General features: G+C 31.7%; 1 protein-coding gene across 2 annotated transcripts in view; it reads left to right on the top strand.

The window, feature by feature from the left end:
* The window catches only part of LOC148302209 (angiotensin-converting enzyme-like), a 197,396-nt gene that overhangs the window by 171,801 nt on the left and 2,079 nt on the right, over nt 1-23,516 (top strand). For both annotated transcript variants that reach the window (XM_088271947.1, XM_088271948.1), the window contains exons 10-11: nt 3,635-3,775; nt 13,148-13,336. In XM_088271947.1, the coding sequence (XP_088128073.1) occupies nt 3,635-3,775; nt 13,148-13,336 (330 nt within the window). The remainder of the gene's footprint in view (nt 1-3,634; nt 3,776-13,147; nt 13,337-23,516) is intronic.

The following is a 23,516-nucleotide window of genomic DNA, read 5'->3' on the forward strand; positions in this document are numbered from 1 at the left end:
AATGATCAATAAAAGCTCTTAAAATAAAGCTTTATTTTATTTATGTCAGCTACCCGAAGGAATCGTATTCTTTAATCGAATTCGAATTCTTTATTTTCTTAAAATAAAGCTTTATTTTATTTATGTCAGCTACCCGAAGGAATCGAATTCTTTATGGAGACGCAAGTTGTGCAGTTCATCATGACCCACTTAGCTCAGCTAAACTGGAATCGCGAACTAATATATTAAACGTATGAAAATACATGCAACTTTTTTCTGTCGGTCGAATTTCATCAGATCATCTCCAAGGACGAAGATGCAGACTACTTGAAAATGATCTCAAACGTGTTTTGCAATTTAGTATCACAGGAATGCGTTCAATTTCACCTGCGTCAACGCAGTCGCTCGTTGCAAATGGAACGCCTTCCGTATATGAGAAGATGCATAATACAACCGTCCACATATGCACTTCATACACATTGCAAGTTGGTCAGTTAATGACTTGGCCTGCTGCATTTTTCTATGACACTTTCCTCACTCCATCGCGTAACGTAATGTATAGAGATTATACAGTTTACTTCCGCAGTACTACGTTGGTTGCATCAGTGGTCATTACTATTGGTCCACGATGATGAAATCACTCGCAAGATGTCAGCTGGTACGATTTCGACAAGTTTGTTTAACTTACACAAATAATATCATGTTCCTACTTGTGAATAAATACACATATTGACAGACGCAAGTATCGATGATGACGAATCTGGGAAAATTCGACTTCGACGTAGGTAGGAACGAACTAAATGCCATTACGTCTCGGAAATTCAAGTAATGGATTGAAACTGGCAGTTAAAAATGTAGGCATTAATATATTTATTGTTTATTGGTAAAATGCGTAGGTATCACAGAAAAAAAAGATGTTTACATGCACACATAACAACAAATTATTTATTTTTAATTTTTTTTGATGTTCGTATCATTTTTATTTGTTTTTAGACTTTATTACAGATCGATCACTGATTTAAGCCTTCACTCGTTTACGAGTGATTTCATTTTTTCAATCTCGATTTTTTTTGTAACGTTTTTTGACAAAACAAATTTTATACAATACTTAAAAATATGATACAAATCTACAATTAAATTTACTGCCAAATTGAATTAATATTTAATAATTCGATCTAAAGCTTTCGAAATGCTAAAATATTGCAAATAAATTACCTAAGTATTTTTTTATACAAAACCTGTTTATTGTATAACAAACAAGATTATCATTAATTGTCTAAATCTGCAGACACTGGATAACGTTAAACATCAATCAAATCGCTTTCTGCACTAAATATTTCTTAGCGACATGTCTGCTTCGACTTCCTTCTACACAAAGGAAGTGTCGCCTAAAAGCAATGTTGCTGAATTACACCACTGGACTTGCACCAGTTTGTCTACTGAACCACGAGGAAAAGTGGTCTCTAACTGTAATACGTTCACTGTAAAACAATATCACATGTGAAGTAACTAAAAAACACACACATAAATCAGACGATTTTTCGATACTGAATTGCTAATAATTAGTCATCCACACCTTACTTTTAAGGCTCAATATACGATAAATCGCAAAAAAAAATTCTAAGCCGGGTTAACATTTTAAACAAGTGATTTTTTTTTCAAAACACCATTTTTGTATTGTAAAAAAACGTTTTTCTTCGAAATGAATATATAGTTTTGAAAAGAAAAGAGTTATTTGAAGAAAGAAAAGATTTATAGAATGGTTAAAAAATTACAAAAAAAAACTTTTAAAATATATTTCATGAATGTTTTTCGCAGATACTTTGTGGCACATTTTATAAACTTTATAAAATTAAATAAATTTGTTTTAATCACTTTTTTATTATAAGTACACCTTGACCAACCGGTTTCGACAAGAACCTTGTCATCATCAGGGTTTATTAAATTCTAAAACATTTAAATACTCATAGTTAATTACATTACCTTATCAAAAACTTCCACATACTCCGTACACCATACGAAAATATGATTTAAAAATAAGATTAAAAAACTCCTAAATGTTATTTCAATTGCGCAACGCACATATCATCATATTTTCATATGGTGTACGGAGTGTGTGGAAGTTTTTGCAATTCAGGGAATGTAATTAACTATGAGTATTTTAATGTTTTAGAATTTAATAAACCCTGATGATGACAAGGTTCTTGTCGAAACCGGTTGGATAAAGTATACCAATAAAAAAGTGGTTAAAACAAAGTTTAATGTTATAAAATTTTCAATATATTTTATTTGAAATCACCACTTAATTCCTACGAAAAAATAAAAAAATACATTGATTTCTTAGGGAACTATTTTATCTTCGCGAATCGAGTATACACAATTTATTGATTGATATTTCAGACGCATGATTTCCAATACGTGTTTATTTACTATCGATTATGTTGGCATTTTATTAATTGTCGGTTCAATCATTGACAAGCCGTGATATAAGAAGTACGAATAGCAATGTTAATCGGTAAATACACAAGTTGTATCAATTGATTTCCTAGACGCAAAATTTAGTTGAACCGCTTTTCAATGTGTCTAAATGAGTGTAGTGTCATATAAAGATATGTCAAAGCGATAACTTTCTAAAATAAATAATTTTTTAAAAATAGCGAAACTAGAATAAATTAACCTATTAATACAGTTCATCATATCAGCCCGTTGAGGTCCACTGCTGGACATAGGCCTCCCCCTTCCGCCTCCACTCCTCCCGAATAATACAGTGTTTAAAAAAAACTCTTCATATCAATTTAAAAGAAAATGAATTACAACAAAAACTCTTTCATTTTGTAACTTTTTTTTTCAAAACTTACTCCGTTTGAACATAGGTGATATTCATTTCTAATTATGTCACATATATTTTTAGGAGAGACGCGTCATAATCATACTTTATGTGTCGCCTACTTTCAAAATCCGCCAGATCCAATTTTATAAGAATTTAAAATAAATACTCTATCGGAATGCCAATTGTGGGATTTATTGTTTTAAATATTTATATACTTGAAAACCCTGCTAAAAAATACTTCAAAACAGCGTTGTATTTCAAATTTCGATATATTCATGGAACTTGCCTTCTGACCCATATCGGCCAATCAGAGAGCGGGCATAGGTCAAAAATTAAGATGACGTCATTATCGGTTTGTGTCTCGTGTATTTTTTTAAATACTGAAAAAAAATCTTAAAAAATGATAAAATTCTTTATTTCAAAATATTTTATAAAAAGATCAAGACAAATCTTTTAAACATACATAAATGTTACCCGGTGAATTTTGCATTTTTTGGAAAATCGACATACATGGATCTGGCGGATTTCGAAAGAAGGCGACACATTATAACCTTTGATTGCAAACAGCTTTATATGGTATTAAACGTTCTGATCAATATCATTAGTCTAATTTTGGTTGGTTGGAAGATTTGCTTTTTAACAATAAACCCGCCAAATTTCTTTTCTACACATGAAGTTTTAATAAATCATTATCATTCGGTCATTGAGTAGTAATATATATTTGATTCGTTCTCGTCATTTTTTCGCTGATGGAAAATACCTTAATTGAATTGATGATCTTGTAACATAAACATGGATGTTGGTTATATGGATTTATTTTTCCAGGTATTTCGTGAGCACCATTCTGCAGTTCCAGATTCACCGCGCCATGTGCAAGGCATCAGGTCAGTTCGTGGAAGGAGATCCTGATAAGCTACTTCACAAGTGTGACGTCTACAGAAGTCCAGAAGCGGGAAGAGTATTAAAGTAAGACTTTTTAATCACATTCACTAATAGCTTAATAATCAACTCGAAAAATTAAAAGTCGAAAACCATTTCTAATTTTGCATTTACAACAAATGTGAAGGTACTAACCAAAACGTTACATTTCCATTATAAATGATAATATCATATAAGGTTATAAGGAATTCTAGCTCGTAAACAAATTGTAACGTTTTGGTACGATTTAATAATTTCATATTAACATAGGATTGATCACCTTTTGTCGCAACTTTAATTAAGATTTCGATAGAATACAGTAAACAGAACAGATTTGCATTTAAAGGATTTTTTTTTGCAATATTGGAAATTTGGCTTTTTGGTGAGGACCTCCACAAATATTATATTAACATTATTAATAATACGTAGAAGTATGAAATTAAACTTCTGCGACATTTTTCCTACTACGATCTCGAATATAAAGCTAAAAAAAGCTCAAATGCACAAAGTGACTCTGGGAAAGATCCATGCTTGGTTAAAGCCTTAGAGACAGAATAAGAAATGAGGAAATTAGGAGCAGTACCAGAATAGTGGATATCATGGATCGCGTAGCAAGATTAAAGTAGCAATGGGGAAAATATGTTGCAAGACAAAACAACACAACATGAACCCCTAAAAGTTAAAGATGAAGACCTTAGGAGAATAAGAGCGACGTTGGAAGACCTCAAAAAAGATGGTCCGACGACATAGGCACCGAAAGGAATGGAAGGATATAGAAGAAGCCTAAATCCACCAAAAAAGGACAGAAAACTGAAGAAGAAGAAGAAGAAGTCCTCGAAAATATCTTGCGTGCGAAATTTCATATGGATTTAACTAAGTGTGATGGGTCAAAATCGTGATAATTTAACGACTACGAGTAAAAATACAATACCTTTTTGCTCATTTTAATTCACTAATTTTTTAATTAATATTTTAGGAACCTATTCCAAATAAATGGTTCTATGTATGTTTTGTAAATACAAGCGTACACAATAGGTTTTAATATACACTTCTAAAGATTTTTTGCTATTTTACGCAGTAATAATGAGTCAAATAATAAGTTTAGTTGATTAGTAATGGAGCTAAATATAAATTTAAAATAACTCTTTACCCAGTACACATTCACTTTCCGTATAAAACTTTTTGCGGCATTTCAATAGACAAAGAAACGCGGATATTTTACAAGACCGCGACCGTGACAATGAAATTTCGTCATGACCGCGAATTTGTATCACATTTAGTATTAAATTCTTTTGCAACTTTTTGCCAATATTGCAGCGGATAAATAAGTTAACGTTGAAAAAATTGAGAATTCTAAAATCACTTATTAAGAAAAGTATATGGGGATTGTTTATGTTTGTTTTTTGTTGTTGTTTTAAAAATATGATTTAATCTTGAACTAAATTACTGTTAGTCCTACATATAGGTAATGGTAAATATCAATCGTGTCTGTTATAGTGAAAGAATACAGTAAAAAAGCCAGGAACGCAAGAAAAGCAAGGTTAGGTGAACAAGTAAAGTTTTTTCCAAGATTGAGGAAATCACGAAATATAATTTTCCCAAAGTTCATCAATTGATATTTGGATTATCCGCTGTAGGCGGTTTTGAGTTGTTATAGTAAAAGTTTATAATAAAAAAAATCAAAGCTTTAAATATACTTTATTATCTTTTAAAATATATTTTTTTAGAATCTTTATAAAGAAATTAAATGAATTTTACACAAGTTATTAAAGCATTTAGTAATTAATATTTATGTCCATTTACCACACAAAATAGGTTTTTCCTTGCCTGTATGAGATATATATCTTGGTCGACCCAAGGACCAACATTAAGGAATAAGGATTGCAGAATAAAATGCACTTAGGGTCGAGGTGTGACATTTTTTGTACTTGTAAATGTGTGAATAGTGCTATAATAGTAGTGTCGTGTAGTAGTGTTTGCATACTGCTGTAGTGATTGTCCTGACGAAGAGACGGGTCCGTCTCGAAACCGGTAAACAAAAATCTTGGTGAGCGGTTATATACTCACATTCCTTACATTGTTGCGAAAAAAGTAAAAATTACTATATGTAAATATTAATAATATAAATTTATAAATGTCACTAAACTATTTCAATCATAATTTTATTCGCTTGCTACTGAAAACATTCTAAGAACATAAATGGTCATTAAATACAAAACGACTATTAAGTATTTAATAATGATTTCAAATAGGTCACTATTTTTTTTAAATATTAAATTATATGTTAACGCTCCATAATGGATGATTAAATGGTGAACTTGGTTAATGCCGATGCTAAGAGCAGCGCCTTCAAGTGCTGTTATTAATTTTGAAATAAATTCGTTTAAATTTATTAATTTTAATGGAATAAAACAAAACTATGTGAATTTCGTAAATAGATAGAGTTAGCTTCCGCGTTTTATATTGGTATATGGGCATAAAATAATTATATTGTTATGGTTTAGCTCAAATCCGGGTAAATACACGAACCAAGGGCATTTGACTCTCTGCTCCTTTCAACATTCATTTTGTTTAATCTGCAGCAAAAAGGGAGATTAAAATAACTAAGATGAGATCTTTTAAACTACTGACACCTCAATCGTGAAGAAAAAAATATATAACTAAATAACTTACAATATAATATAGCTTAACTTTCGGTAGTTTCCATATAATTAATAATGATTTTAAATGTCAATTTTTTTGTAAATTTTTTCGATTTTTCTGTTAAAATTACATCAATCTTTAATGCCATATTTTTCAATCATAAAAAAATGGCTTAAATTTTAGTTGTAGCAATTAAATATTTAATTTTCACGCTGTTTTTAAACTCAATTCTTTAATATGATATTTTTTAACGATCTGTGGAAAGTATTATCGATTATATATATATTTTTAAATTCATCGATTATTACATAAAATGTTTTGAGTTCAATTAGTAAAATTCAAATAACAAAGCCACATACAAAAACCAGACGTGTCAGTGGAGACATTAAAATCAAATAACTCTTTTATTATAAATTTTGTTTTATTATCAGACACTAGATTATTTAGCTTACAGATGATTTATAAATATATTCAATAGAAAATAGCTAAATACTTCACAAGTTCTTTACTGAGGGTGCCAAAATTCAGTCAGTCGGTCGAAATCCCAAATCTATCAAAATTACAACTAACATATGAAATGAATCCAATAACAGTGCAAACATAATTCTTTAAAAAATTAATGATGTTTAACTATGGAAAGGATGGTCAATGATAAAGTGTTCACTTAAACCAGCCAAATGCCAGGTCGTAAGCCCTCAGTGATAATACTTCGATATTCTTTAAAAATAATAGATGCGTCGTTTTTAGTTGAGACACCTACAATAATAAATTACAAAATATCTCTGTTATAGTATATTATTAAAAACATTACATTGCATGGCATAATTTTCAGGCCTGATTTAAGGGATAACGATTTTTTGTCTTTCAAAGGCTGTCTGGGCAAGGAATCAAAAATTGAAATGAAAATTTTTAAAAACATTGAAAAATCAAATAATACCTTCATGGTTGATTCTGGCAAACATCCAATATTTTCTTTCCTCATCCTTATATGTTCTTATATTCAATTTAAACACTTTTACGCTACATATTAATGAGTTCAATATGGTCAACTTTCCTTTACTTAGTATTTGATTATATTATGCAGTTTACGGACTGTTTGAATAATTCCTGAATAGGAAAGTGTTCCGTATTGTATATTGTATTATATTATATAATGCAGGCACAAGGAACGCCTTGGTTATCTAACTTTTCCTTTGTCGTAAGTTTGTCGTTATTGTACCTATGTAAACCTATGTTGCTTAATGGTGTAATATAATACATTTATGTAGGAGTAAGATGGTGACTAATGCATTTAGGTATATTATTAAGGGTCAGTGGCGGATCTGCCTTTTGTTTAAATTTCGGAGCCCCAAAATTCAAGGAAGCGTCCAAGAAACGAGTATAGAGCTACAAAGTGCCAAATTTTGTTAGTAATATAATATTTTGCAAACTTTTGTAAGGAAAAATCCATCAGGAATATAAAATAAAATTAAAAAAAAAAAAACAAAATAACGCTTGAGTGGAGAAACCGAGAGTTTTGAACAAGTATTTGGACACTCTAAAATGCTGTGAATAAAATAACTAATCAAATTGTAAGCTGCATTAAATTGGTTCCAGACTGTTCCCAGTATGTATAATAATCCGGTTAGGATCTTGCATACATCCAAATAAAAGGGCCTTTGTGAAATAAAATCTTTCTTAATCTAACCATAGATGGCTCTAGTGAACTCATATGTACAGCGTCATGATATTAATGATATATGTAGTTCTTCTAAAAATTTGAGTAAGTAGTGTGGTTGTCAATCGTAGGTAGAATGGTGAATGTTGAACATCTGTAAAGTGATCACTTAACCAGTTTATTGTCAGCTTAAAGTCAAAAGTCATAAGGTCATAGGGCCTGTAAATAACCTTTATTTTGTCTCTTATGCACAAAATAAAGGTTCTCTAAGGGTTTTTGATATATAAGGTATTAATGAAAAATAATAATTTCTCATAAACTAACTAACTAACTAACCATCACGCCGCTTCCCCGCAGGGGTAGGCAGAGAGAATAGAGCGCCATACCACTCTGTCCTTGCAAACATTCTTCGCCTCTTCCACGTTCATGCATCTCCTCATACATACCCGCCGATTGTTACGACCCCTAACCTGACCACTTTCAAGTATTTGGCATACCTGATCGTGCCATGTTTTTCTCGGTCTTCCTCTGCTTCTTTTCCCGCTAACATTCGCCTCATAAATTTGTTTTACCGTTCTTTCCTCACTCATTCTTTCTACATGTCCAAACCATCTCAACACACCTTTCTTAATTTTATCGATAATGCTTATCTCAGCTTTGCATTCCTTCCTTATTTCACTATTCGTACATCTATCATACATCGTTTTGTCGCACATTCTTCTGAGAGATCGCATTTCGACTGCATTCAGTCTACTTTAACAGTCTACTTTTTACTAATTTCTCATTAATACTCATATATCACATACCTTTATATCTCTTCTCAATAATACTTATATATCACATACCAATATACCATATTTGAAGAATAGGTACTGCCTAGATCCGTCTCTGCTGAAGAGCGAGGGTGCAATATTGAATATTGCTGCGCCTCAATGAACTGATCTAGATCCGGTACAAACTGTTGATAAATTATATCAAAGTGAGCTGTAATAAGACTGTAATGATAGTTGAACCAAGAGCAGGCGTTACTGCATTATCGCAATATTATTACGATTGTAAATGCATTTATTAATGACCGACAAGCAAGCATGTTTTGTTGCATATAAAAAAATATTTGAAGGGCATGTTGTGGTTCAACGCATTTATAGTATATCTAGATGCACAATTTAATTTATACTTTTTTTTTCAAAATTTTAATCACAATTTAAAACATTTTTTTTTTAATTTCAGAGACCCACCAAGCCACATTGTGTAGTTCTTTTTTAATAGGTTTTTTTACTGTTTTTAACCATTTTAACCTAATATACACACAAAATGGAAAGAAAAAAAAAAGAGTGAGGAAAGAACGGTAAAACAAATTTATGAGGCGAATGTTAGCGGGAAAAGAAGCAGAGGAAGACCGAGAAAAACATGGCACGATCAGGTATGCCAAATACTTGAAAGTGGTCAGGTTAGGAGTCGTAACAATCGGCGGGTATGTATGAGGAGATGCATGAACGTGGAAGAGACGAAGAATGTTTGCAAGGACAGAGTGGTGTGGCGCTCTATTCTCTCTGCCTACCCCTGCGGGGAAGCGGCGTGATGGTTAGTTAGTTAGTTAGTTTTAAAAGAGAGAAATTTAAGAATATATATAATCATTTTACAATTTTCATCAAATTAACTCTTGATCATTCACCCATTCCTTTACTTTGCCTTTGTTCCATATTTTATTTTGACCTCTAACATCCGTCGGCAACAAATTAAAAATGTTCGGAACGATATATTGCAGTGTTCGACTCCCATATTTATTGTTGATTCTTGGGACTATCAAACCTTCGTTGTGTGTAAATCGTGTACTAACGATACTTTTTACTGCATATTGAAATAATTCATTTTTATATTTTAATTCCGTGATATTAAAAATAGATAAAAAAAGGAGACTATTTTTTGACATCTCATCAAAGATGAAGAAAAATATGGATGTCTGGGCATTTACGGGGCTGACAACCGTAATCGGCTGGTTTAAGTGATCACTTTACACACGTGTAACATTCACCAATTCTACCCATTATTGACAAACAAACTACTCAAATTCTCGGAAGTTCTATATATATGAACCAATTTAGAAACCTTGATCTTGAATCACTAGAACTTCACTAGAGACATCTATTGGTGAGATGTAAAGAAGCTTTTTACTAAGCAGAAACTCTTATATTAGTATGTGAGGTCCGAATCCTGGATTATAATCACACACATGAGAAACGCCAGAAAATACCATTTTCATTTTTATTATTTAAGCTTATAATTTGACCAGATAATTTATTTACAGCATTTGGACACACTCAAAATGTTGTAAAAAAAGGATACAATTTATTACTAAAATGAGCACATTATAGTTTGCACTGCATATTTAGATCTTTCCTAAAAAAAAAACTAACTAACCATCACGCCGCTTCCCCGCAGGGGTAGGCAGAGAGAATCGAACGCCACATCACTCTGTCTTTGCAAACATTCTTTGCCTCTTCTACATTCATGCATCTCCTCATACATACCCGACGATTATTACGACTCCTGACCCGGCCGCTTTCAAGTATTTGACATACCTGATTGTGCCAAGTTTTCCTCGGTCGTCCTCTGCTTCTTTTTCCTACTACATTCGCTCCATAAATTTGTTTAACCGTTCTTTCTTCGCTCATACGCTCCACATGTCCAAACCATCTCAACACACCTTTCTTAATTTTATCGATAATGCTTATCTCAGCCTTACATTCTTTCCTTATTTCATCATTCGAACATCTATCAAACATCGTTTTGCCACACATTCGTCTGAGGGATCGCATTTCGACTGCATTCAGTCTGCTTTCATCCTTCTTTTGCCAACTCCATGCTTCGCTTCCATACATAAGGGTTGGAACCAGAACTCCATTGTGTACTGCCAGTTTAGCTTCCGCTGATAGATTTTTATTTGCTAAAACTGATTTTAGTGCACCATTCACTCTGTTCCCAGCATTCACTCTCCTTTCTATGTCTTTATCAATCTTTCCATCCCTAGAAAACATACTACCCAAATATATGAAATCATCTACCTGTTCCAAAATCTCCCCATTTACCAATATTTCACACTCAGATCTACATTCATCTCTTTCAAAAACCATGATTTTGGATTTGCTACCATTCATCAATAAATCACTTTCCTTGCACACATTATACACTTTTGTCACCAACGTTTGCAGGTCTTCTTTGCTATCGGCAAGAAGAACAGCGTCGATCTTTCCAATTAGATTATATATTGAAAAGAATATATAATTTTATTAGTCGTTCCTTAAGTTAAGTTAAGTTAGAGTAGTGAGAAGGATGATTAACTTTACTTCAAAGAAGTTAAATATTGAAGAAAAAATAACGAATATTTTTATTTTTTTTTATTTTATTTTATTGGAAGGAAGAACAACAGTTACAATATATGACACATACAGAATACAAAAAATAAAATCATGAGTTCCAATTATAGTTCTTCACAACCATACATAAGAGAGGTCTATATAAAGGAAGAGACACGGACAAGGATGGGACAAAAAGAAAAGGAGATGGCAGTGATAGGAAAAGAAGAAAAGGAAAGGACAGGGAATAGAATTACTTTTTTAGGTTTATAAGATTTCGAACAATTTAAATTTAAATTTTGAAGGATTAGAGTAGAACATATCAAGGTGGGTACAACATTCATTAAATTTCCCACAACTTCGATAAATAAAGGAATTTTTTAAATAGTTCTTTGATGGTGTTGGATTATAAAAGGTATGACTATGTCTATTGTTTCTAATTGGACAATGAAAACGTATTTGCTCAAGAAGATAGGGGCTCTCAGTTATAATATTTATTAATATCACACTTAGCCAGTTGTTTTCATTATTTTACATTTGATTGAAGACATATTTTATATCTTTTCACCCTTTTAAGGTATTCTAGCCCGTGTCTAGTTATAATTGAATGGATCAAGTTATTTATAAAAAAAAACATACATAATATTATTATTGTAACATATGGAAAAATATTTTTTCGAACATTAATATTCGTAATTATCCAATATGTATGAAAAATAATTCGTAGCTTTTATTTAAATAAATGAAAATTAAATATTTATTTTATATTTCCGCTTTTTTATTTGACAATTAACGCTGTTAAAAAGTAATGGTGTATTTTATTTTTATCTCGTAAATTGTTCAAAAAATATCTTCTATGTGGAATGCCATTAAATAACCTTACTTTTATTGACAGTAGCAAATTTTATGATTAAATTCATCAGGATACGTTTACTTCAGTTGCAATAATTTCATTTGATTTTTGCAGTAGAAGTGTGTAATAAATATATTATACATGGGTTTACATAGTTATAATAAAATAACAGCTTAATGTTTTTTTCATATTTGTGTTATTTGACCAGTGACCGACCAGGTTTTGACGAAACTGACATCATTAAACTGGTGAGAGGCTAGACAAAATTATATGTTATATATACCCAACAAGGCAAGGATTGAAAACTGAATTTAAATGGAACGTACATATTCAATTTCATTAATTGATTTGGCAGTCAGTTTATGGTAATATCAAACCTTTTTTAATTTAAGTTTTACGTTATAAATACCACTAATTCTTAAAATCTATTGTGACACGTGTTTCACACCGATAATATTGAATGCAACAAAACACGTGTCACAATAGATTTTTTTTAAAAAGTGATATTTACCAAGTCAAACTTACATTAAAAAAGAATAAATTTAAGCAGTGTATTATAATAATAATTACAAATAAGTTATTGAAAGGGTTTTAAGTATGATTTTTTACAGTTTTATTATATAAATAGATAAATTGTATTTTCTTTTCTTAAATGTTTTCCGCATATACTTTGTGGCACATTTTATAAACTTTATAAAATTAGTTAACTTTGTTTTCACCACTTTTTTTATAAATACAATTTAACCTACCGGTTTCGGTTTTAGCTGATGATTACAAGGTTATTTTCGGAACCGGTAGGTTAAATTGTATTAATAAAAAATTGGTGAAAACAAAGTTAATTAATAAAGTTAGTAAATTTGAATAATATATAGGTTTGTGACTATTAACAAATATTCCTTTATTATCATTAGGAACCTGATGAGGCCCGGATCTTCAGTTCCCTGGACGAAGGTCCTGTTCGACGCTACCAGCGACTTGAGACTTGATGGAGAAGCTCTCAGGGAGTACTTCAGACCTCTGGAAGAGTGGCTGAGAAACGAGAACCTAAGAACTGGAGAGTACGTCGGCTGGACGTACGATGGAGACTACTGCAAATTTAGGTAACCAATACTTAAAATAAATTATTTTATTTTATTTCAGAAATATAGATTTTTTTCTTACATAATGAAGAACAAAAAAAGCCATCGGTAATATACATTATAGACGTCTTAACTTTAGACGAAGCGTCAATCGTTTTTATACGAAAGAAGATAGAAATCTGAAGATTCCAGTTATGGCCGGCTTATGACCTGGCATTTGGTTGGCTTAAGTTATCAATTTATACACTTGTGTAACGTTCACCATTCTGCCTGAAGATTGAGCTACAAGTTGAGACACCTATAATATATATTGATATATCAAACATAAGGTGAATAATCCAGTGTCAGAAAATATACAATAATAAAAAATAATGTTTAAAATAACTAACCATTACGCCACTTCCCCATAGAGGTAGGCAGAGAGAGTAAAAAGCCACACACCAATGTATCTTTACACACAACCTTCGCCTCTTTCACATTCATACATCCTGACTATTCCGACTTCTGACCTGACCAATTTCAAGTTTATTTTAAATACTCGATCGTATTTTAAATACTTGATCGTGTGAAGTTTTACTCGGTCTTCGCTTGCTTCTGTTACCAACTACGTTCGCCTCATTTGCTTTTTAAATCGTGCTTTTCTGTGAATCAAAAGGAAAACGCAAATAACAACCTATTCAACGCTTTACTTACTCAAAAGTGAAACATTAAACCTTGATTAATTATTTTTTTTAAAAGCTTTCTGGTTAATAAATAGAAAAGAGCTTAATGAACTTTATCATTTATAAATTAGAATCAAATAATGTTTTACTGAAGTCTTACAAACGTATGCAAATATAATACAAAACGTAAACAAAACAACGTTTATAGTTTCACAGAAAATATAGATAAACAGGGCACCTGATAACGTTTCCGTCAAAAATCATGAGTTTTATATTCCGAAAGTAAAGTGCATATTGAAACATAGAATTTAATTTTTGGATGATAACAATCATCGGAAATGAGTTTTTTGTGTACCAAACACCGATATTATTATTATATTTATGGGTCATACTAGACCAATTATAAAAAAAAGTTAAAAGTTAAAATGTTTCATTTTAGATAGCATATAATTAAAGTGCACTGCATTTATACAACGTATAAATACAAAGATAGTGTTTTATAATAAATCGAAGCGAAGAATAATGTCAACGGAAATATAAGAATTTTTAGCCTGCAATAACAACGAAAATTTATTACCTTTATATCACAAATCGTCTAGCCAATCTCCTATTAATCGGGAAGTCATAACTCATGACAGTAGCTATATAAAATAGCAGGTCGTTATAACAAAGTTAATATTCGCGTAATAAACGCAGTAATATGGGTCATCATTTCCACAGAAGTACCGTAGCTATTCTAAGACTTACTTTTTGACAAACGATTTTGCAACGATTTTTTAAATTTCTACTTACTAGAGTCACGACGAAAGATAACCAAACGTAGAGCAATGCAACTAATCCATGCATCTGAGAATGCAACTATAGCTTCATAGTGCCCATGTATACCAATTCTACCTCGTCTTGATCGACTGATTAGGAAATATTCGAATCAAATGGTCTGCTTTACGATTATTTCATTTCTGCCTTTGATGTAAATATTTCTGATGCACTAATCTCTGTATATAATTCTTTGCTTGTTAAATTTGTCGTGCAACTAAAGGGCACATATTTATTAAAGTTACTGACTCTTATAAAATATTACAAAGAACCATCTTGTTAGACCTTACGAAGGGTATTATATATAATTTATTAAGGATTCATAAAATTTACTGTCGTAGAAAGACAATTTGTAGCATTTTTATTGAAGTTAGTGTCGGCCCAACGAATTTTCAAGAAAAGAGAAAAATATACATATAATATACGATATATGCATATCTGATTTTAGTGGAATGAGATATTTAATGTAGAGTTACATTTTAATAAGTGCAGTATCATATTCAATTAACTAAACTAAGGTACAGAAATTAATTTTTGAAATAGGCAACTAAAGAGTTTGATATTAATATCATGGTAATATTGTATTCTTAATTATGACTGACGTGAATTTCTTAAGCGTTTTGCACACATTAAAATATTCTACATGTACAAATATGCAACCCCGAACACCGTAGGAATTGTTACAACCCATTTTTCCCCCTGTGTTTCTTTTCTCGCGTAGCAGTAATGTCCTATAGCCTAAGCTCGTTTACTAGCGTCATCCGCATCCCCTCAAATATATTCTACTACTTTACCACCTTTCTTTCAAAGTGTGTTAACAATAAGTGTGAATATTTGCGATGTATTTTTCACGTTTACCTTCCTTATCTTTACTATCCTACCTGCAGACAAGTCTCAAAAATGGGGGTTATTCCTTTTTTATGTACATTTTACATGTGATTTTAAATACTATTTTATAACCGCTCCCATAGTGTAATGGTCAGCACCCTCGTCTACCATTCTAAAGGTCCCAGGTTCGATTCCCAGAGGGGAGGGTCAAATAAATATAAGTGATTTTTTTCACTCAAATATTAATTCAATATTACCCTGGACTGGTACATAAAGCGGAGGGCTGATCACCTTTCCTTTATGTATTGACTATCAAGATAACACTACGTTTATATGATGTAGTGTCCTATGCACCATTGGGGTGCGGACAATGGTTTGAAGAAGTTTGTATTACCAAATTATTCATTCGAGTGATACTTCCGCATTAAAAAATATATTTTCTCGCATCGTCTTTGCTAACCGATTTTGGTGTCACACACTATTGCGTTCATTGTGATATTTTCCGAGTCAAATTTTATTGATATTTTTAACGACGAGGTTGCATGTTGCGAATTATTACGCCTGCGTGTGATAAAAGATGGCGGTACTGCGAAATAATCGGTCTTATAATAATATAAGAAGTTATCAAGTAGGTACGGTGTCGCACGCTCACTTTCCCAACACAAAATGCAGTCAAATTGCAAGCCAAGCCGCTTACTTGTAGCTCGTTCCAACAAGCCACACGAGATCGATTCTAAATGGATCACAATCGCTGGGATTTCGTGATTCGATGAACTGTGCCGCAAATCCAAGAAGTTCCAGCACCTCATGAAACGTGCATGGTAGATCGGGTGGCCATGATTGCCTAGCTTTGATACGGGACGTTTATGTGATTAAAAACATAAAAAATAGGTAGGGGAGAGTGCCCATGGATGGGACGTTTTTGATTTTGCCTCTCTAGTTCTTCTCTGTAAAATAAATCACAAAAAGTAAACGTGGTTTCTCTTTATTCAATTTTTTAGCTACAAATATGCCGTACATTGTTTTCTAAAAAAATTAACCTAACTGCCTGAAAAATCGATTTCAAATAATGTCCTAAAATGTCCCATTCATAAACACCCTCCCATGTGAGGGACACCAGTATACCATGAATGGGACATTAATTAAAATGCTAGATTGATGGAATAATTATATTTTAAAACAAAAATCATCTGTAGACACTTACGTATAATACGTAGACACATGTAAAAGAAATTTTATTAAACATTTTTGCAACATTTTTGGCAAAAAAAGTTCAGATATCTTAACATTCCACAATTTTCATGGGCCACGAAATTTACATTTGAGCCATTGCATAAAACTATATTGATATTCTCCTTCACATATGTGACACTTATTATCCTCCTTTCCTTTTGTTTTTGTCAGTGATACACCTTCTATTTCAACTGATTTATCTGAACTGATCTGTCATCACTCATTGAAATATTTTGTTGAAAACTGAGTTTTTTTAAAACTCTTTTAGCGTTAGGCTTATTTTTTGGTCTATCTATAGGTTTTCATTTTCCATTCTTCAATAATTGTATTTTCAAAAACTTGTCCTTTTCTGAAGTGTCAGATATTATACTTGATTTCCCCTTACTGATTTATTTCTGTACTGTAGAACATATTCTTCCAGCTGAATTTAAATACGTGGAAAGTATTTCTTCTCGCTTCAGACTAAACTGACTAAGTAAAAAAACTAACTTACGATCACGCCGCTTCCCCGCAAAAATAGGTAGAAAGAATAGAACGCCACACCACTCTGTCTTTGCAAACATTCTTTTCGCCTCTTCCACGTTCATGCATCTCCTCATACATACCCGCCGATTGTTACGACTCCTAACCTGACCACTTTCAACTATTTGGCTTACCTGATCGTGCCATGTTTTTCTCGGTCTTCCTCTGCTCCTTTTTCCAATAACATTCGCCTAGTAATTTTATTTAACCGTTCTATCCTCACTCATTCGTTCTACATGTCCAAACCATCTCAACACATTTTTCTTAATTTTATCGATTATGCTTATCTCAGCTTTGCATTCCTTCCTTATTTCACTATTCGAACATCTATTATACATCGTTTTGTCGCACATTATTCTGAGAGATCGCTTTTCGACTGCATTCAGTCTACTTTCATCCTTATTTTGCCAACTCCATGTTTCACTTCCATATATTAGAGTTAGAACCAAGACTCCGTTATGCACTGCCAGTTTAGCTTCCGCTGATAGGCTCTTTTATTTCCTATCAGCCTTTACTTGTTTCACATGTCTATAAAGAGAAGATTTTCCTATTGCATATGTCTTTGCAACCGACCTAATATTTTGCTTTTATTTAAAACCTCTTCTACAGCAGCTTCAATTAGAACGTTAGTGATTGATGGTTGGTAAACGATAGCGTGTTTTTGGCATTATAACCTAAAAACAATATAATGTTTACAATTCGTGTAATGCAAACGAGTACAAACGATTTTTAATATAAATTAAAAGTATTCGCCATGAATGGGACACTTTTTCCTTGAGTGGGACCGTCCCATTCATGATCACTGCGCGCGTCCCATTCAAGGAAATGCGTGATTTTTAGAAAAATAGATAAATCGATACATTTATACTAAAGTAAATTTGATGAAACATACTTTATAATATCCTGAGAGAACCAACTTAAATAATTGTATATATCAATTGCAGCACTTATCAAAACCTATATGTACAAAAAAAATTAAATTGCAGTATATAATTTACTTTTTGACGCAAAAAAATTGTAACACGTCTTACTCGCTTCACTGTCAGTCGAGAACTGAGGTTTAAGGATTAATCTGTCTAATATCGTAGCGTTCATCTTGGGTAATTTTCTATTTTTTTTTGTAACAATAGTTTTGGCTGGAGGACGATTGTCCCATTCATCCTCTGTCCAACTCATGGGCACTCTCCCCTACCGTATTTCGGGGCTACTTGAACGTTGATGTGTTACTTGAGCCCATTATAAAAAGTATCGTGACAATAAGTGTCACCTGTCAGGGAAACAATGAATATTGTCGATACGTTCATTATTGTAGACCAAATACAGATTTTTTTTGTATTGGGTTCAAGTAACATCAAAGATCATGCAGCTCTGTTCTACGGTTCATAATAATTCAATTTACATAGAGGATGGAAATGTGTAAATTTACTACCGAACTACTGAAATGGTGAGAATTTTCAAGAGGCTTTACGTTTTTATAGTGACTGTATTGTGTATATTTTATTATATAGACTGGCTGTGTCATTGGTCCCTTTTTGTTATAATATACTAATCACCGATCCTCTAAATATCTGGCGATTCGATGCTTGTCACTACTCATCACATAGTATCTGATCTTCTCCCTTTCTTAACGACATACAAATGCAGTTACAAAGACTCTTCTATCACCCCTGACAAAACACGGTTAGTAAAAAAAATAACTTCATGCCTCCTATCAAATGGAAACAGTTTTATCGATTAACTTTGAAATCAATGCATTGTTATTTTGTGCATTGTATTTTTGTGTGTTGTTTTCAAAAAAATTGTCTGTTTTTGAAATCATTACTGTGTTCTACTACTACTACTACCATCACGCCGTTTCCCCGCAGGGGTAGGCAGAGAGGATGGAACGCCACACTCTTCTGTCCTGACATACACTCCTCGCCTCCTTCACATCCATACATCTAGTCATACATACCCTCCGATTACGCAGACTTTTGACACCGCCAGATTTTAGGTTCTGGTTGATCTGATCGTGCCAAGTCTTTTTCGGTCGTTCACGTTCTATTTTCCCTCTCACATTCGCCACATATATTTTCTTAGTCATTCTCTCGTTATCCATTCGCTCCACATGTCCATACCACCGCAAAGAACTCTTCCTAATCTTTTCAATTATTCCTCGTTCAGCCTTACATAATGTATAAATTGTATGTATCACTCAATTTTGGGTACTTTGCCAATTAAAAAATATGTTTTTTTTTATTGTTTTCATTGAACAATGAACATGATACCAGGTTTTGCTTATTTTAGGGTTCTGTAAAATATTAATTCATCCAAAGGGGTTCCGACACCAAGAAAGTTTGATAACTTCTGTTATAAACAAATACTTAAATTGAACTTTGTATTCTTGTAATAAAAAAGGATACAATCGATTACAACCGTAAATTTATATGTGTGTCTTAAAATACCAATGTATAGCATACCGGATGGTATTATAATACATCAAGTCTATTGTTATGATTTTCTGGTAATTAAAATTCTATCAAGATCAAGAAGAAGAAAAAACAAATAGATAATCGAAATACCTAATCGAAAGGTTTGGTTTAAATTATCCATTATTTTTATTTTTGGTTAATTCATCACAATAGCTTAGCGTATCCTTGTTCTGATTTATAACCCATTATTGATTGATATCTTATGTATATAAAAACGCAAAACTGACAATAATTTTTTATTGCTTACATTTTGTTTATAAATGTTATTTTAGTATCTGTATGTCGAATTATTATTCAAAATACTTTATGGTAAATACATCATGTACACAGATTAAAGGTTAATATTACCTTCTCGGAACAAGATTTTAGTCGCTACTGTATATGCGAAAATTATTTAAATGTTGATCAAATTTCTTAAAAATTCTAGCAGTGGCTATATAAAATATTTACACAAACCGCTCACTCCTTTCAAGAACGTCATAAATCAAAAAACTTGATTTTTCAGGAAAACATTTTTAAAGTTTAAAAATATAACACAATGTATTAAAGATAAATATCAAGCCAATAATTGAACTTTTTACTGTGTAACAGATCTTTTTAGGTAAAACCTGAAGGTTTTTTCTCCATTTGAAAATTTTTAATATATTTAAAAAAATTATTAAACAACACCTTTTCTTCCAAATGCAAAGACAACATTTTCTGCCCTGTAGCGGGTAAATATTAAGTTAAAAATATGCCACTTTTGCTGGGATATAGTACACTTTCTGGGTATTCCGAAAACATGTACAACTGAAAATTGACGATTTTTTTATTTATGACGTTCTTGAAAGGAGTGAGCGAAACGTTATGTTGTAACTGAAATTAAAATGAAGGCTGGAGATTTTTTATTCTTTAAAAGATGTTAGCCTTAATTTGTACCGAGACGTGAACATGAAAATAGTACCTTATGCACAGTTTGCAAAGGAGATTGAAAGGAATAATTTGCCACTCATAAATATTTTATATCCATAGATAAGTGGCTATGGTATTATTATTGATATATACATGTATTTTCAGCAGTTTCTGGTTGCCTAGAGTAGGTGTTATAATTTCATTAATTGATTCAGCAGTCACTATGTGGTAAAACCTATCCATTTTTAAATAAAGTTTTACTTAGTTTACTACTATTTCTGAAAATTTACTGTGACACGTGTTTCAATGCATTCCGCATCATTTTCAAACACCGTATGTGAAGCTAATTCTAAACTTTAGTGTTAGGTCCAGATTTTAAGAAATAGTGGTATTTACTAAGTAAAACTTTATTTAAAAATGTGTAGGTGTTATAGGGAGATATATACATGTATCTTTAATTCAAAATGGGTAGATGTTTTAGGGAGATATATATATATATATATATATATATATATATATATATATATATATATATATATATATATATATATATATATATATAAATTGGTAGGAGTTATAGGAGGTATAAGGGAGAGTAATAGAGGGAAACCAAGTAAGGGTTGGTAGTTTTCTGTTGGGGTTCTAAAGATAGATAGTAATATTTCATGCGATTCTTCAACGCCTATAGATATCTTTCTTATTATAAATGTTACCCTTATCCACTAACGATAAGAATTGATCGATCATGATTGATGAGAACTACATACTGCATAATACGACGTATATGTACTTTTGTTTTGTAATATTACGAAGTTTTATCTTATCTGGCGAATATAAAGCTTCGAAAGTGAAAAGTAAAAGGTTGTAATTGATTATAAACTTAATCAAATAAATTGTTTATTATTTGCCTACATTGGAATCTAACATACGGGTATGTACAAATGTTGGTGTACCACTGCATGGTGAAAAATTAATAAAACATTTATTCTCTTGGTATAATCGAGTATATCAAATACTTGAATGTGGTCAGGTAATTTATTAATTTGTTTTTCAAAACATATTACATACGTAAGTCATATGTATGTAATATTCCCGATGAGTAATTTCGATTTCTCATTTTGGGACATGGGATTTAGGTTACCAAGACTGGAACACAAATAATAATATTCTCAATATTATTCATATTTAAAGCATTTACTTTGTGGTTAGTCATTTTTACTTAATTATTTTTTTTTACAAAAATGTTAATAAAATCAGTATATAACCACTCACCGAGATTTTTACGTCTACCGGTTTCGAGACGTACTCGTCTCAACCAAATAAATTTTACATATAGTCCATTGTTTGATTCGACATCGGTTAAACACGATTCGTCAATATCCAATTCGAACCCCCCACCACTCCTTTCATCCTACAAGTATATAAGTAGATTCGATTCCTAGTCTAATTTTAATGTACGTTTAACCTCGGCTCGTAACGCATGTCTGTATTGAAAACTATAGTGCATGTTGGTCTTCGGGTCGACCAAAAATCGCATGTGTTAGACATTTTGTGTAGTTTTGAGTGTGTAAATGGTGCTATGGTGGTGAAGGGTAGTATTGTTTGCATGCTGTGTTAGTGATTGTCCTGACGAAGAGACGGGTACGTCTCGAAACCGGTAGACGTAAAAATCTCGGTGAGTGGTTATATGCTAATTTTATTAACATTTTTGTAAAAAAAAAAAAATAAGTACAAATAATAAAGTTACAAAAAATATTTTTTACCAAAACTAATACATGGCAAAATAAAAAAAATAACAATAAACAGGTTTAATAAATAGGCATAAGAAGCATATCTTTCCATAAAATTTCTTTTCAGATAATTTATTTTGGATCCCCGAATGGAGAAGAAATAATCTGCGTGTATGTTTGAGGAGATGCACGAATGTATAAGAGGCGAAGGATGGTTACAAAGGGTGGGGTGGGGATCTTTTCTCTCTGCATACCCCTGCAAAGAAGCGGCATGATGTAAGTTAGTAATTTTATCGAAAATTTAGTCATTCATCAAGTAAAACAAAATTTTGAACTGAATCTCTTTGATAAATTAACTGCAGCTTTTTCTCTGTACTGATATATAAAGTGTCGATATCGATGAAAATTTTAACCGTGATTTTTTTCTTAACACTCGGTCAACCGCAAACAAAAAATATCGATAACTACCGCTCTGGGTTTAATGAACCTTTATTTAAAGTATGGTACTTTTTTTTTTACTTGTAACCAACCCTCGTGTACATTATCTCCATATAATTTACATATTATATTAACAGTTTCAATAAACACAACTTTGGAACGGGTCTATTGGACCCGCTGGTATAATTCTTGAAATTTTCCATTGCAGTGGCAATAAAAAATATCTCTCACTTATAATATTAAAGAAATAACTAAAGGATTTTTTTTGAGCCGACTAGACTGCACTTGTTGGTGAAGTCTTAGGATGACTGACATGCTAAACTTTACTTTATCCTAAGGGTTTTTTAGAGCCCGATATAATGTTATATTAATAATAAAATAATATAAAAAGTATGCGTAGATAATTTAAAAAAATATATGTTAAACATGCCAAATATTATTTCTAAATTCCTAGGAAAGAAAACTTCGCCGTAAAAGCTCTGCGTAATAAATTTTCCACGATTTAATTCAATTATGAGCTAATGACATCTAGCGACAGACAAGTTAATCAAAAATGTTTTTGGGAAATTTCGGTAGATGGCAGTAATTATATTTCAGTAAGTAATAGAGA

The sequence above is a fragment of the Brachycentrus maculatus genome, unplaced genomic scaffold, assembly GCF_059751285.1.
Source record: "Brachycentrus maculatus isolate JH-2025_06_01 unplaced genomic scaffold, ASM5975128v1 h1tg000472l, whole genome shotgun sequence".
Lineage (NCBI taxonomy): Eukaryota > Metazoa > Arthropoda > Insecta > Trichoptera > Brachycentridae > Brachycentrus > Brachycentrus maculatus.